General features: G+C 47.0%; 1 protein-coding gene across 2 annotated transcripts in view; it reads right to left on the bottom strand.

Annotated features, from left to right (window-relative positions):
- Positions 1–15,341, bottom strand: part of GRIN2A (glutamate ionotropic receptor NMDA type subunit 2A) — a 375,068-nt gene that overhangs the window by 161,819 nt on the left and 197,908 nt on the right. For both annotated transcript variants that reach the window (XR_012380451.1, XM_073899525.1), the window contains exon 4: positions 1,257–1,849. Coding sequence is in view for 1 of the 2 variants with exons in the window: in XM_073899525.1 (XP_073755626.1) it covers positions 1,257–1,849 (593 nt within the window). In the remaining variant the exon portion in view is untranslated. The remainder of the gene's footprint in view (positions 1–1,256; positions 1,850–15,341) is intronic.

The raw sequence follows: 15,341 nt of genomic DNA, 5'->3' as shown, positions 1-15,341 counted from the left end.
CCAAGGCCTACAGGAAGTGGACAAGACAAGATCTGAACCCCGACAAATCTACTTCCGGAGCCCCGGCCCTTCATCACGGAGCTATGCTGCTCGTTATCTGAGAAAGGAGCGTGGATTCAATCACCGAACAGCAGGCAAAAGCATGCAAAGTGGGTGCAGGAGTGATCATTCTAAATGTCAACAGCTGAGCCACAATGATGAGCCACGAAGAACAATAACATTTCTCAGAAACATAAAACTTAAATGCCCACCAAGATGGGAGCAGTTAAATACATTAGGATACAGACATACGATGGACTGTAATGTCGTTTTAAAAGTGGTATTTGCCAAGATTTCCAATGATCTACAAAAACAGGACAAAAGAAGGGAAGAAATTCAGATACACACTCAAACAGAGGATGGAAGCCCCAGCGTGGGCAGTCTTCCCAAAGTGTAACATGTTGGTGAGGATGTGGGAAATCTAGTGACTTCACAAGTGGCTTGTGTGAATACAGATTGGGATAGTTCCTTGGTAGGACAATTTGGCAACAGATACTTCAATTCTTAAATGCACGGGCTCTGTGACCCCAAACTTCTACTTCTTAGAATCTACCCTGGAGAAATATGGGCTCTGTGTGCACAAAGAGACATGTGGGATGATGATCACTGCAGCTTCATTTCTAATGGGAAAAAATCTGAAACAACCTGGATTTCTATCATTATGGAGACTGGATAAATAAATCATGGTATATCCCTATTGAGAAATGCAATGCGTAGGTTGCAACACACACACACACGCCTATGTATATCTACACATACATACATATCTACATTCCTTCCTACATGTCTGTGTATATGTATGTAAACATACATATGTACATCTATGTACACACATCCATACATGTGTATTTATCTGCATATAAAATATGGATAGAGAGATACATAGATGGATACATAGACAGGTCTCGAGAGTAGGTTTCCAAGGTATATTGTTGAGTAAAAAAAGAAAGTTGCAGAAAACAAAGTATGATGTAAGTTATAAACAAAAGAGGAGTCCAGGGGAAGAGAGGAGAAGAGAGTCAATGAGAGAAAATCCCATAAGCACACACACAACATTCTCTACTTGCAGGGCCCGTTTTCAGCAGGGAGTATATATGCATTGCTCTGAGTTTTCGAACAACCAACCAACCAACCAACCAACCAACCAACCAACCAAACAAACAAACAAATGAAACTCAGGTCCCATTTTGGGAGACAAGCAAAGATCGCACTCTTACTGGTGCAGGGTGTGTGGTGGGGCCTCCGGCTTCTCCGTCTGCCCGTAGCAGCTGGTCTTGGCCTCGGGGATGTAGGAGAACTTCTCCAACATGGAATATGCAGCAGTGGTGAGGATGCCCAGGCCATCCCTCACCCTTGCCTCCAGGCTGTAGTCCCAGTCGTCGTAGGAGACTGAAATGAGTCCTGATGGAAACTCCTTTGGGATGAGCTCTGTGTTCCCAGAAACCAAGCTGGGGATGATCCAGAAGAAATCATAGCCAGTGAGGCCCAGGGAGCGGGCCTCACTCAGGATAAGGACAGCCTCATCTTTGGAACAGTAGAGCAGGATGACAGAAGAGTGGATCTTCTTCAACTGGACCTGCGTCTTTGCATCCTCAAAGGAAGTGTCCAAGGTGATCACGTTCTGCATGTCCCAACCCACAAAGCTGTTGTCCACGGTGGTCTTGATGAAGCTGATGAAGTCTCTGTACCCAGGGAAGATGGTGGTCACCAGGGAGAAGACGTGCCAGTCGTAATCCTGCATGATCTTCAGCATGACCGTGGCTTGTTGCTGGATGGACGCTCCAAACTGGAAGAAGGTTGACGTCGGATCCTGCCAACAGATGTAAAAAAAAAAAAAAAAAAAGCAAAACAGAGGATGAGGTAGAAGGCGGTTTATATATAACCATCTGTCTTTATAGGCTTAAAAAATGCCTTCTTAGAAGGGAGGGCAAATACATCACACACCTATTCATTCGAGAACATTCCTGAGCACCTACTATATGCTACACTCTGGAACAGACACTGGAAATACAGAGAGGAGAGAGACCCTGAACTTGGAGCCCACAGCCTGGTGCATGAAGGAGATCTATTATTTCTGCTTCTGGCTTATCCCATTTCCCCCCTGCCCTTTGGGGCCCATATGGTTTCAACACAATGAATTCTATCTGGCCCCAGGCTCAGAACTGGGAAATGAAGCCAACAGAGACAACATCAGGACATAGAGACACAGTCCTGATGACGCACTTGAAGCACCCAGAGTCAGCTGTGCCTGAAGCCATTTACTCTGGACCTGGTGATTATGTAAGCAAACAAGTTCCCATGATCGTGTGAGTTAGTCTGGAAAGGATTTCTGTCATTCGGACTCCAGACTCCTGTATAATATAAAGTATAATAAATGCTAACTGGACATTCTATCTGCATGTCTATCTGAATCAACAAATATTTGTTGAACCCCTAACTACACAGCAACACCATTTTAGGACTTGGGGAAACAATGATATACAAGACAGACACAGACATGGTCTCTGCCTTTGTAAATCTGGTGGGAATTTGAGGAAGAGCAATTTGCAGGGACTAGAGGCTAAGAGAAGTATAAGGGGATGCTGAAGGAGTGTCCAGGTGAGGAAGAAGGGAAACGGGTGGACACTGTCCCCAGAGGAGTCCTGCAGATACATCTAGACTATTCTAGGAGCCAGAGATAAATGCATTATGGCTCATGAAGTAGGGGGGATGAGATGATGGTGAAGAGCCTGGCAGGAACCCCATCATGTGTGGTCTCAGGGATATGTTCAGAGGCTTAGAACTTATTCAAGCATAAGGGGGAGCCGCTGAATGCTCTTACTCTTGAAAGTGACGTGGCAAATTGTGTGAGGTTAAGGGGCCTCTAATAGTTCTTTTAAAAAAAAGAAAGAGTTTATTTGAGAGAGAGTGGGAGAGAGAGAGAGAACATGAGCAGGGAGGAGGGGCAGATGGAGAGGAAGAAGCAGACCTCCTGGCTGAGCAGGGAGTCTAACTAGGGCTCAATCCCAGGACCCTGAGATCATGACCTGAGCCGAAGGCAGACGCTTAACCGACTGAGCCACCCAGATGCCCCAAGGGCCTCTAATAGTTCTAACACCCCCCTTAGTCATGATCTGATCATGAAAACAAACTTCCATTTAGAAAAGGCAGGCAGTGCATACAGCTGTACCATTTACAAACTACCTTCACACCCCTTAATTCATAAGATCCCCATGATGATCCTACAAAGGTGGTGGTGTTGGCAGGGGGGGAAATGAGGCTCCAGATGAACTCAGGCTCTGGTTCCGTGGCCAGCCCCCTTTCCAAAACACAGCCCCAACTTTCTTGGGATCACTGAAGATCTGCAGATAGCAGGTGCTTAAACCATGCTATTGACTGGTAGGCAAGGTGCAAAAATGCCAGCAAAAGAGAAGGTATGCCTGTGTGTTAGAGGAAAACACAATTTGACAAGTGCTGAGCTATGGTTTTCTTTCCCTGGAAACTTCTGCAGAAGTCCTTATAGTGCAGCCATGCTTTCATTTTGCATTCTGTAGTTACCATATGCATTCACCTCAATGGTAGGAATATGGAGGTTCCATTGTGTGTGTGTGTGTGTGTGTGTGTGTGTGTGTGTGTGTGTGTGTTAAGAGTGGACAATCGATTCCATTTGTCTTTCAAAACAACACTTTGTAGCCGTGCATGCCAACCCTTTCAAGAAGTCTGCCAAGTTTTGCCTGTGGGTGCTCAGTGAATAGAAAGTTTTATCTGAATGGGCCAAAAGTTGTAGTTCTTCGAAACACTTCCCTTTTCTGAAATGCATGGGTTTGGGGGATAATTCAAGTGCAGTACGGCCTGAAGGCAGAGAGGGAACAAAAAATGGGAATAAATGCCTCTGGGTCCCTTCCAACAATACAGTTTTATGAATTTTACCTAATTAAATCATTTAAAATGGGTAACAGATTTAAAGACTTTGGATAATTATCTTTTTCCCTACAATAGTTTTTGGAGAAATCCAATAGTCTTGGATTGATTAATCGTTTTAAATCACGTCTCAACGAGACTACGAATGGCTCAAGGGCAGAGGTACTGCTGTCCTCACCTGTCCCCAGAACCAGGCAGAAGGCTTGGAACATGACACATCGGGAAATGCAGGGGGATGGAACGCGTGAGTGAATGAATGTGTGAATGAAGTCTAAGAGGAATGTCCTTGGCTTAAACATAAAGCAAAACAGAATTATTCAGTGTCTGAGGTTGTATTTTTTTTTTATGGCTCTTCAATGTCATGTCCAGAAAATAAAATCGTTCAACATCACCAACCTACCACTCCTCCATCCAATGTCTGAAATAGAGAGAGGGGGACATTTCTTGATCAGAAAAGGAAGAAAGAGGTCCTCTAAGCCTCAACAGCTGTGCATACAACCTCATTAAATACCAAAAACAGCAACAACATAACGAACCCACCAATGGGCGAAGGCACAGAAGTCAAATCTCAAGGCAGTTATACCCAACAACCTTATGCACTGCCAGGTGTTTCTTGGGATGGGACTGAGAATCTCCAAACTTAATTACCAAGGAAATGTAATAATTCCCATGGAGCAAAGATGCCTCCAAGGAAGCTGCTGACCAGAGTCACATTAGGACTGCAAAAGGCAAAGGGATCAGCATCTTCTTGCACTGAGCACACGAGGAATGGAGAAAGATCTCAGGAGGGCAGATGCTAAGGGCACGGTCAGAACCCAATAAAAAGGATCTCTGAGATGATCCATATATACACACTTCCTAGGGATAATCGGAATTCGTGGACAGGTGCTAGCTGGGGGGGGGGTGTCTGGGATGCTCCCGCACCCCTGCTCCATGTGCTATGAGCCAGACGTTACTGTATCCACGAGCGGCTTTGTGCACAGAGCAGAGCGGTAAGCAAGTGCAGGCTTATCTAACTCTCCATGTGGGGAGGAGGGCATAGATGCATTGTGAACTTTGTGAAAGAGAAGATAATTATAGGGATGGCAGTTCATTATCCAAGAGCTTACTTGGCACAGCCGTCTATGTAAAAATATGTGCAAGCTCCTTGCCTGTGCCATTCCTACTCCCTGGTCTTGCAGTGCTTTAGTTCAGGCCGAATCTCTTCTATTACTCTCTTCCAATCCCCATTAGGGTCTTCTCCCCAGGATGGGCAACAATGTAACTTCTGGGGTCATGCTGTCCAGGTACCGATGCTAACTGGGCCTTGGGAAAAAAATCACTTTGCTTTTTCTAAGACTCAGTTTCCACATCTGTACAATGGGTATGGCAATGTCAATAATTATACTAGTTAACATGCCTATGAGAGTTGTGTGGCTCAACGCTTTCAGTGTAGTATCTCATTTAATCCTACCCCCAACCACCTTCCTAAACGGGTCCTAGCATGATCCCTGTCATACAAATGAAGAAAGAGACTCAGAGGCAGAGTGACTCTTCCAGGGTCATACAGGCAGGGAATCAGGTTTGCCTGCCTTCGAGATTCCAAGCTTTTTAGTCCTGCACTATACTGTTGGTGATGATTGCACTTCCTTGTTGAGCTGAAAGGATTTAATGACCTCCTTGTAGAAAAGCATCCGGGTCGGTAGCCATCAAATATCAAGTAGTCAACAAATCGACATCACTGTTATTTTCCCCATGGGTCGGGGGTAATTCCCACTCTGGACTTGAGCATCCCAACAATTCACCCCTGTCCTGACTGCCTGATGGAAGTTCCCGGTTGAACACTGCTTTAACCATGCCACTCCTCTCCTCTATGGTCATCAATGGCTCCCCTAGACAATCACCTTAAGTAGAGATTCTCCAGCCTACCCCTTTCTGCACACGAGTCACTTTATAGTTGAAACAGTGTGGGCTCTGGGGTCTATCGGACTTGTGTTCAAGTTGTGGCTCTGCAAGAACTAACCACGTGACCATGGGTAAATTCTGAAACTTTCTGCATCTGAGTTTCTTGGCCTATAAAGTGGGCATAATAAACACCATCCTAGGGTGGGTGGGGGGGTGGGAGGTGCCAGGAAGAGCTGCAGTAGGATGACAGGCTCATCTATTATCTATGCCTGACTCCCAACAGTCCAGGGACGTCTCTCCATGTCCCTCAGTCCTCTAGACAACACAGACAGAGCCAGAAACCTAAGGGGATCCTGATCCTAGTTCAGAAACCAGTATGTCCAGATCTCCTGACATGCCAGCATCACACTGCCCCTCCCCTCCGCAAACCAGCCCACTCACTCTGAGCCCAAGGAGGTCACACGAAGAGAAAGAACTGTCTTTCTTCCCAGTGATGAATCATGCTTTGGAGAGAAACCATTGCTCATGTCCTTCATGGACCTCCTGCAGTTACCCTGCACCACTATCATTTCCACTGGCATCTGAAACTTCCAAACCCATTACGGATCCAAGGCTTTGTCTACCTTACGGAGGGATGGAAGTGAGAAGGTATTTGCAAAACGTAACTGCCCAGCGAGACAGTGAAGAGGCTCATGTTTAGCTCTGGATTTTTCAAAGATATTTTTACGGACTGGCAGGAGGTGATGGAGGAATTTGGCCACACTCCCAGGGCCTGGCATCTGATATGCCACATGGCCCTCTTTTCAAGGCCCTGAACATTCTTCCCGCTTCCTACCTGAGTAGCAGAGGCTGTTTCTCCTGCACTCACCACCTCCTGCCATCCCTCAGCCTGTCCTTTTCAGATTCTACAGAGCAGTCTCTGACCACCTCTGGCACTGGCTTCCTCAGCAGTGTGCAGCTGGGGGAGAGGAACAGATTTCAGACACCCACTTGGGTTCTGAAGCAGGAGCAGTTCTCTCCCCAGGCTCACTGCTCTGCTGAAGACAGAACAAACTGTTTTAAACACAGAGTGATGGAGGCAGGGGCTATGGGATTCTGGGTGTCTTCTCTCCACTCTGTGTTGTGGTCCCATCTTAAACCGAGGTCTTATTAGATGAGAGTTCCTGATCTCATGTTCTAGAATGTTCCAGAGCTTGCTGAGCATCAGGGTGAGACCTGACTCCCGTGGGTATCAAGGCATGATGTTTAATAGAGTCTAATACCAACTTTCATTTCACTTACCCATTCACAAAGGCTATAAAGGACACTCATACCCATCAGCTCTTTGATTCTAACTACCCAAGGGATGAGGTATTGCAAGTGGTTATAACCCTCATGGATGGCCATAAAGTCACAGGAAAAGAGGTTAAGTGATTTCCCTAAAATCCACGAGGCCCCATGCTGACAACAGCTTTGTTACAAGATGCAAGATGTCATCCAACGTTCCCTCATGCACACCGGTGGCTCTCATTTCTGGCTGCAGAGGAGAATCACTTGAGGGTTGTAAAAAAAAATAAATAAGCCACTGCTTGTGCCCCATGCCAGTGCAACTGAAACTGAATTTCTGTGATCTGAGTATCTAAGCTCCAATGCTGATTTATTCATTTTTCTCAGTCTCATCTCAATAGCAGCATAAGTATTATTCAAGTTAGTATTGTCAGAGCGTAGCACAATGTCTGACATACAGCAGGGGCTCAATGTATATTTGCTGAGGAAACAAATGAGCAGGAAGACCCTCCCTAGGAAGCAGTGAGAGAATTGGTCACTGTTGGCAACCCTGCACCCATTTCCATAGCTCGTTTTCCTTCTGCCTGCCAGGGTGGGTACCGAAAAAAAGATAACGATGCAGGTGACCCAGCAAAAGCTGAGAGGGACTCCTTGGGATTTTTCTTTCTCTTGTGGGAGGACTGTCCTGGTGAGACTTGGTGTGTTTCTGCTACTCTTATTGTGTAATTACTGAGCTTTTAAATATATTTTATTTCTGCTTCCACGGATGAGAGGAAAACTAAAGGCACCAAACTTGATAAGCCTGAGAATTTAGAAGAATAGCATTCTTCACATACATATAAGCTAACTCTGTCCCAGTGAAGGATCTCTCTCATCATCAGCCATTCTCCCCGCCTCCTCCATCACCACTACCATCATCATCCACCATCATATCATCTACCACCATCATCATCCACAACCATCATCATCTACCATCACCACCATCATCCTCCTCCTCTACCATCATCATCATTCACCATCATCATCATTATCCACCACCCTCATCATCCACCATCACCATCATCACCTACCATCATTCATCATCTACCCTTATCATCATCATCTACCATCACCATCATCATAATCATTATCATTATCCACCACCATCATCCACCACCACCATCATCACCTACCATCATTCATCATCTACTATCATCATCATCCACCATCACCATCATCATCATCATTATCCACCACCATCATCATCCACCAACACCATCACCACCACTATCATCATATCATTATCCACCACCATCATCATCCCCAACATATCCATCTTTCTCCTTCTCCTCATCACCCACCAGTGTCATCATTGTCATCCACTGTCATTGTTCATCATCACATCCATCTATCCATCTCCCTTTCCCTTCTCATCAGAATTACCATCACCATCACCATGGTCATCATCACAGCTAACATGGAGCAAGAGGTTTTATTATCATCCCTGTACTACAGATTGTATAACTCCGGTTCAGAGAAGGTAATTTACCTAAACACACATAGCTGCTATATGGCAGGGTCAGGATTCAAGATCAGGTAATCTGAATCCAGAATCTGGATGCTTAGGTCCTGGAAAACACTGATACCAGGTGTGCAGAACAGGAAACAAAAGTGTGTGTGTGTGTGTGTGTGTGTGTGTGTGTGATGAGTAACCACCACTCAATCATTCTTCAGGCATCCATCTAGAAAAGAAAACGTCCAGAAATAGCAAAGTAATGTCAGTGATCTCACAACTGGCAATCAGTTGATGCAGAAGACTGGGCTAACGGGAAATCGTACCCAGGTGTCATTTCCCAAAAACACATCAGCTCCATCATCCACAAACACAAAATTTCACTCCAGGCAGCCTCCATTTACTGGACTATTTTATGATTTATGTTCTATCGCTCATTTTTCTCCTTTCAGGATAGGAGGGATCTCTTCCCACATTTTCTACTGCACTTAACCGCCACTCAAGCTGAGGGGCATCCATTATTTCTTCATTGTCCCAGAGGATTATTTCTTTTTTCTTTCCCTGTTGGACCTGCCCATGTTCCAGACCCTTGGAAGTTCTCTCTCAAACAAGAGTGAGAACCTCCTGTACGGAGTCCCTACCCAAGTCTTGTCCCTCTCCCACCCACTTTCCACACTGCTGCTCCAGTTACTTTTTTTAAAGTTCAAACTGGAGCATGATGTCCTCCTCCTTAAATTTTTTTTCAGCAGCTCTCACAACCTTCAGGATAAAGTAAAAACACACACCAGCCCCAGCACAGTCTGGACTAAAGTGTTTGGGACTCAGCGTCATCTTGGTACCTGAGAGAGGTCAGTTACTCCACAAACATGTGACAAAGCAAATTGCTGAGTGAGCTAATGAAGCCAAGTAAGGTGTGCTTGGGAGAGAAAACCAAAGGAAGTCTTCCTTTGGTTTTACCCCTGTCCATCATTTTCCAAAAGCACATCAGCTCCCTCACCCACAAACACAGAATTCCACTCTAAGCAATCTCCACTCATTGGACCACTTCATGATGTACGTTCTCTTCCCCCATTTTGCTTCTCCCGTGAGCCAATCCACCATCATTCTTCTAAAATAATCAAAAACCACCTTTCTCTGCTCTCTCCTCCTCTCTCTTCAAATGAGAAGTTTAACCTTAAGTATCTAGTGACTGGAGGGTTCCCAGCTGGTAGGTTCCCAAAAGCGAGGGTGGCTGCCATGCTCTGAGCTGGAGACCAGGAGAGGCACTCCAGTCTTAACTCAGAGTCTGTGTACTAGGCTCTCAGACTAGGCTAGAGGAGATGGAGATCATGTAAAATAATTTCTGAGAGAAGCTCTATGGTTGGGGATGGTGCAAGGAATGAATCCTCTTAGAATGACCAAACCTTCAACTCATCCTAGCCTGGGCTTCCAATACAGCACCTACTGGTTGCATGTGACTATTTAAACTTAATCTCAAACTATTAAATATAATTAATGATTTGGCTTCGCAGGCACACTAGCCACATCTCAAAAGCCAGCAGTCTTTAAACCTTAAAGCTGATGCTCTCCCACCCCCACCAGCCCCACACCTAAAGATGCCAACTGACTAGGTCTGGGATAGGGTCCAGGATTTTTAAAATTCCCTGGGTGAATGTAATGTGCAGCCAGGGTTGAAAACTCTAATCTAAGTCTTCAGTATCCAACCCTGTAGCTGTGCTCCCCTGGGGGGATTTCTCATACCCTCAGATTTCCAGGCTCCAGTCTACCCTCACTGAACCAGAGTCTTTGTTTACGAGTTCTAGAATATGTATGTTCTCCAGAATATGCTGATGTTCAGCAAGACTTGGTAGTGCTAAGTCCAATTTCTCTATCTTCTGGGTGAGGAAATGAAGACTTCAAAATCTTGAATGACTTGCTCCAAATTTCACATAAATCAGTGCGGACCATAGGAACAGACACAAGGTTTCTCACCCCTAATTCAGTGCTATCTTAATGTGTCATGATGTCATCGAGTGTGAAGTATTTTCTACACAGAGAAACCACAAGGAACAGGAGTTGTGTGGGAGGAACATGGGCTTTGCTGGCAGCCTTAGCAGGATCTGCTTCTTCCTGCAAGGAAGTTATTTGACCTAAGCCTTGGTTTCCCCATCTGAAAGATGGAAATGACAATAACAGGCACCACCTTGGAGGGTTGCTGCACATACTTTGAGAGATCAGGCACATAGAGCCCTTGGCATGTCGCAAGGGCTGAGTCAAGTTGAGGTGGCCATGACAGTGGTGAAGATGGTAGCCTTGACCATCAAGCCCCAGCTCCCATGTCCATCATGGACTCCTTAGTATTCCCACTTCTGAATTCCCAGCACCTCTGCCTTTACAGCTCACTCCTCAGCCCTGACTTGTGTGCAGTTGCCTAGTTACCAAGAGGCAGGCATCTTGCCTGCTCCTCAGACTAGAATTCTTGAAGGCAGGGCACAATGTCCTTCTGAGTCCTCCTCAGCACCTTGCATGGCACTGGGCCACTGCTTTGGGGATAAAACTGGGGACATAATTCTGAGTCTGCAAGGATGCCAGGAGGTGGAGAGACTAGTGCTTTATGTATTTGAGCAGACTTGCCAGATCTATTGCTCGAGAAACATTCATCTATTGATTGCTTTTCACCCACTCAACGAATTTAACAAACTCCGGCGATGTGCCAGGCATGGTTCCAGGGGAGTGAATCTAGGGAAAGAGGCTACCAAAAGTGAAGGTCCCTGCTCTTATGAAGTTCGCATTCTTAAGAGAGCAGATAGACAAGAAAGAATGAACTCAACACACAGAATAATATCAAGGAAATCAGATGATGTAACAGTTCGGGAGTGGTGTGGAGAGGAGCCCCACTTGAGAGCAGCTGGTCTGCTACACTGGGGCTGATCAAAAGAATATGAAGAAATCAGCCAGGCAAAGCTGAGGGGTGGGGTGGCATAAGGAGAACCATCCGAGAAGAAGGAGCAGCATGTGGTAGGAAGGGGCTTGGCAAGTTCAGGGAACAGAGGGAGATCAAAACAGCTAAAGTTTAATGACTGAGGGAGAGAGGGGAGAGATGAGTTAGGACAGAAAGCAGAGACCATATCACACAGTGGGTGTCCTGAAGGTCATAGTAAAGGGTGTGATTTAATTCCTAGGTCAATCTTATTCCAAACAATTCATCTACTAAATGCACTCCTGGCAGGGAGGCTGGCAGAGGACCTGGAACTCTGGGGATGTTAGGGTTTTCCATGCGCCAGCTCCATTCTTCCCTTTGGAATTCTGATCTGTGCCAAGACAGGAGCCTACATTGAAGGTGCAGTAAGGCTCATAACTGTTCACTATATCGTTCACTCAACTGGTATGCTAACCTCAGTGTGGCTAGAACTCCCATATCAGCCTAGCAGTTCCAGACCTAGTCCCAGTTCATCATCCAGACCCAAGCTCTCCCTCTGACAAGTAATGCAATGCTGGGGGAGAGAAAACACAAATGCATGGAGGGATGTATTCCTTGAGTCCCACTGCAATGAGTTGATGACAACCCAACACTCTACATTCACCAAAACCACATGATGATTGCTGCTCTTGGACCCAGCCCTGCTTTCTAGATCGTTAGCAGGCTGACCAAGAAGAGACACCTGCTGAGACAGAGGCTCTTATTTCTATGCAAGGACACAGTGAAGCCCCAAGTTGGCTTCACCTGGTGCTCCATCAACCTGCGGGTGATCGTCTGACTCAAGGCTTCTAAACAGGGTTGTTAGTGATGATGGATTGTCTGAGGCTGGGTCCAGCCATTCTCACATAGAAAGCCAGAGGGAAAGTCTACCTGGTCAGAGATCATGGAATCAGGTCTTCGAGCAGCTGATAAACCCAAGTCTAGGGGATTTTTTTTCCCTGCCAGTCCCAACTGTGACTGAGCTACTAGCCTTGCTCTAGGCACCAGAAGCCATTTTGTTTTACCAGATTTGTTTTCTTAGAGAAGCACAAGCCTCTCTGAGACACATCACGGACATTTGTTATTCCAGCCACTGAGCATTCTTTCGTTCTTTCTTGGCAATAGTGAATTTCCATGGACAGCCATCCGTCCCCCCCCCCCCATCACCCAAGCCTATTGGCTCATCCAAACCCCATGATGTCAGCAATGACTTCAGGGGCAGCAATGTGTCCTAAGAGGTCCAATCAGAGTGAGTCTCAGGATTTCTAGAAAAAGTGACTGGGAAAAGACAGTTTCTCTTATTGTTAAACTTGAATTCCAGGAGGATGCTCAGCCAGGATTTCTGGCAGCCATCATGCCACCCTACACCATCCTGAGAAGGAAACCACCAGAAGCGAAGCTGAAAGATAAAGAGTTACACCAAGTCATGAGAGCCTTGTTGAGCACCTTGTTCAAGCCACACCTGAAGCCATCTACCCTCGTTGATGCTGCATGTTCCAATGAATCATCTCATTTTGCTTAAGCCAATTTGAATCAGCTTTTCTGTCCCTGGAAACCAAAGATTCCTGACACCACTTTGGCTAGGGAAAAAAAAGTAGAGAATAATATGACTCATTCTTCTCTCATCTTCTGAGCTTAGACTGGAAGAACTCAAAACGACGGAGTGGTGTATTTCCATTCGCTGTCCACGCTTTTTTCCCCAGGGGCGGCTGCCTCTCTCCACATAGCTCTGTCTTCCTTGCATGAGCTCTTCATCCTTCCTTTGTTTGTGTTTTGTTTTTCTTTACTATGCCACCAAGATTGGTTTCCTCTCTGGGAGTCTGACAACCACCGCTGCCGTGACCCAGACAGAAGACATGAGAAGTTGCCGCCAATAATAATCCTGTTTGCCATTAAGCTGTTCCAGCAAGGAGAAAACGCAAACAGGTCCTGTTCATTAAATTTTTGTCTCTAGCTGTCACACTCTCACACACACACACACACACACACACACACACACACACACACACACACAGGGGCCCCTGCTGGACTGAAGGAGGCAGCTTTATTTTTGGAAAAGGGAGAATTTCAGGCCTTCCCCTAACCCTTGCGAGGGGCACGCCCTGGCAGTAAACATCAGAGTAGCAACGTCCTCTTCAAAATGACCCTGTTCTCTAGGAAATGTCAACAAACAGCTCTGAGAGCTGAAGGTCGGAGGGAACTGCTTCTCCTGTGGGGAGTCTGTATGTTGGTGCGACTGAAGGCAGAGACGCTGGTGTCACATAGACAGAGGATCCAGTCTTGGCCCCTCCTCTCACTAATGCCGGGGCTTATGCAAAATGCGTCCTATCTGCAAGGCTCTATTTTCTCATTTGTACAATGAAGGGAATTTAGCTGCTCCTTGAAGAAGGTTGTTGTGATTGAGATAATGCATGTGCCACACTCTAACTTCGAGAGCTTGATTCATGAGAGTTGGGATTACGGGGGTTGTTGTCCTCACAAGAGAATCAACCACGCTGGTGACAGGACACCCAAAACACTACAACCCACCGGCACAGCGTTACGAATGGTTCTCCTGTGGCTCCTCACCACGTGGTTCCTAAATGTCCTAATAACGGCACGCCGCGCCACAGGGGCTCCGAATGTGCGCCAGGCACAAGACGGGAGTAGGTGGACAGCGTGTCCCCGGGTTCCAGCTAGAAGTCCAGCATCCTCAGAGCCCCTCAGGCCTGGGCAGACCAAGACAACCCACCAGCCAAGCAGGGAGCTCTGCATGCGTTCCATCTGCTCACTAACCTGTCAGGGGAAAGTACTTCTGTTCCCATCTTAGAGGGGAGGAAGCTGAGGCTTAGAGAGAGGTCCTTGTTTCTTTTAAGGAGCCCAGGATTCATGGGGGTGGGGGGAATCTTGCTCCACTGCAGATTTAGATTCAGCATGTGGGGGCTGTGGTATTGCCAGCAATCTCGCAGGTGGCACCGAAGCTGCTGGTTCACGGACTGAGCTCTGAGTAGCAGCACCAAAGACATTCAGTCACATGCCCACGGTCACCCAGCATTTGGCAGAGTAGAGGTTGAGACCCACAGATGTAACCCCACAGAGCCTCTGGCTTGCAGGGAAGAATGGGGAGTGAGGCCAGACAGAGTCCGCTGTCTGACACCCTCCCTTCCATGTGCTTCTGTCCGGCCTCCCCAGCTGAGACATGTCACAGCCCGTGAGCCCCCTCATCTCATCCAAGAGCACGCTTTGGGGAGGAGGGGGGACCCTGTGAGTCAGAACGTACTACGGGGGAGCGAAGGAAGAGGCGCCTCCTTGAGTTGAACCGCTCCACTCCTGGGAGAGAGCCGGAGCCACCCAGGAACAGGCGAGTGGTGGTCACCACCCAGATGGTGCCCACGCCTATGTGCCATGTGAGAAAGGGCACCACTGGGCCTGGCCACCCTCCCTCCCACACACTGGCCCTGCTGCACACCAGAGCCAGTCGACGGGTCTCCTTGCACCTCCATGTTTTCTTCTGTAAAATGGACTTAGTGGGACTCTAGTTACCCGGAGGGGTGTGGAGGACCCAGGACTTGGCGATGATGCATAAGAGCTCTGTGAGCCATAGAGCGCAGACAAATGCCAGATCACCCACTACATATCGAGTGGCTGTCACCTCTTCTGTCCTCTCTCCCCCACTCCACCCCCACAGTGCTCCCGGAACACACTGTCCACGCCTCTACCGTTGATCTCGTCAGCAGGTATTTTGAGTGTCTATTTAAATATCTGTCTCCACGCAACTAGATTCATGCTAATTCATCCCCGCAGCAACAGCACCCAGCCGGGCTCCTAGTAGCTGGCGGAGCC

Source organism: Callorhinus ursinus, unplaced genomic scaffold (assembly GCF_003265705.2).
Source record: "Callorhinus ursinus isolate GAN/ISIS: 27379988/994484 unplaced genomic scaffold, GSC_fseal_2.0 scaffold13, whole genome shotgun sequence".
NCBI classification, from domain to species: Eukaryota; Metazoa; Chordata; class Mammalia; order Carnivora; family Otariidae; genus Callorhinus; species Callorhinus ursinus.
Note: the sequence above shows the minus strand (reverse complement) of the source record. Positions and strands in the feature narration are given on the sequence as shown.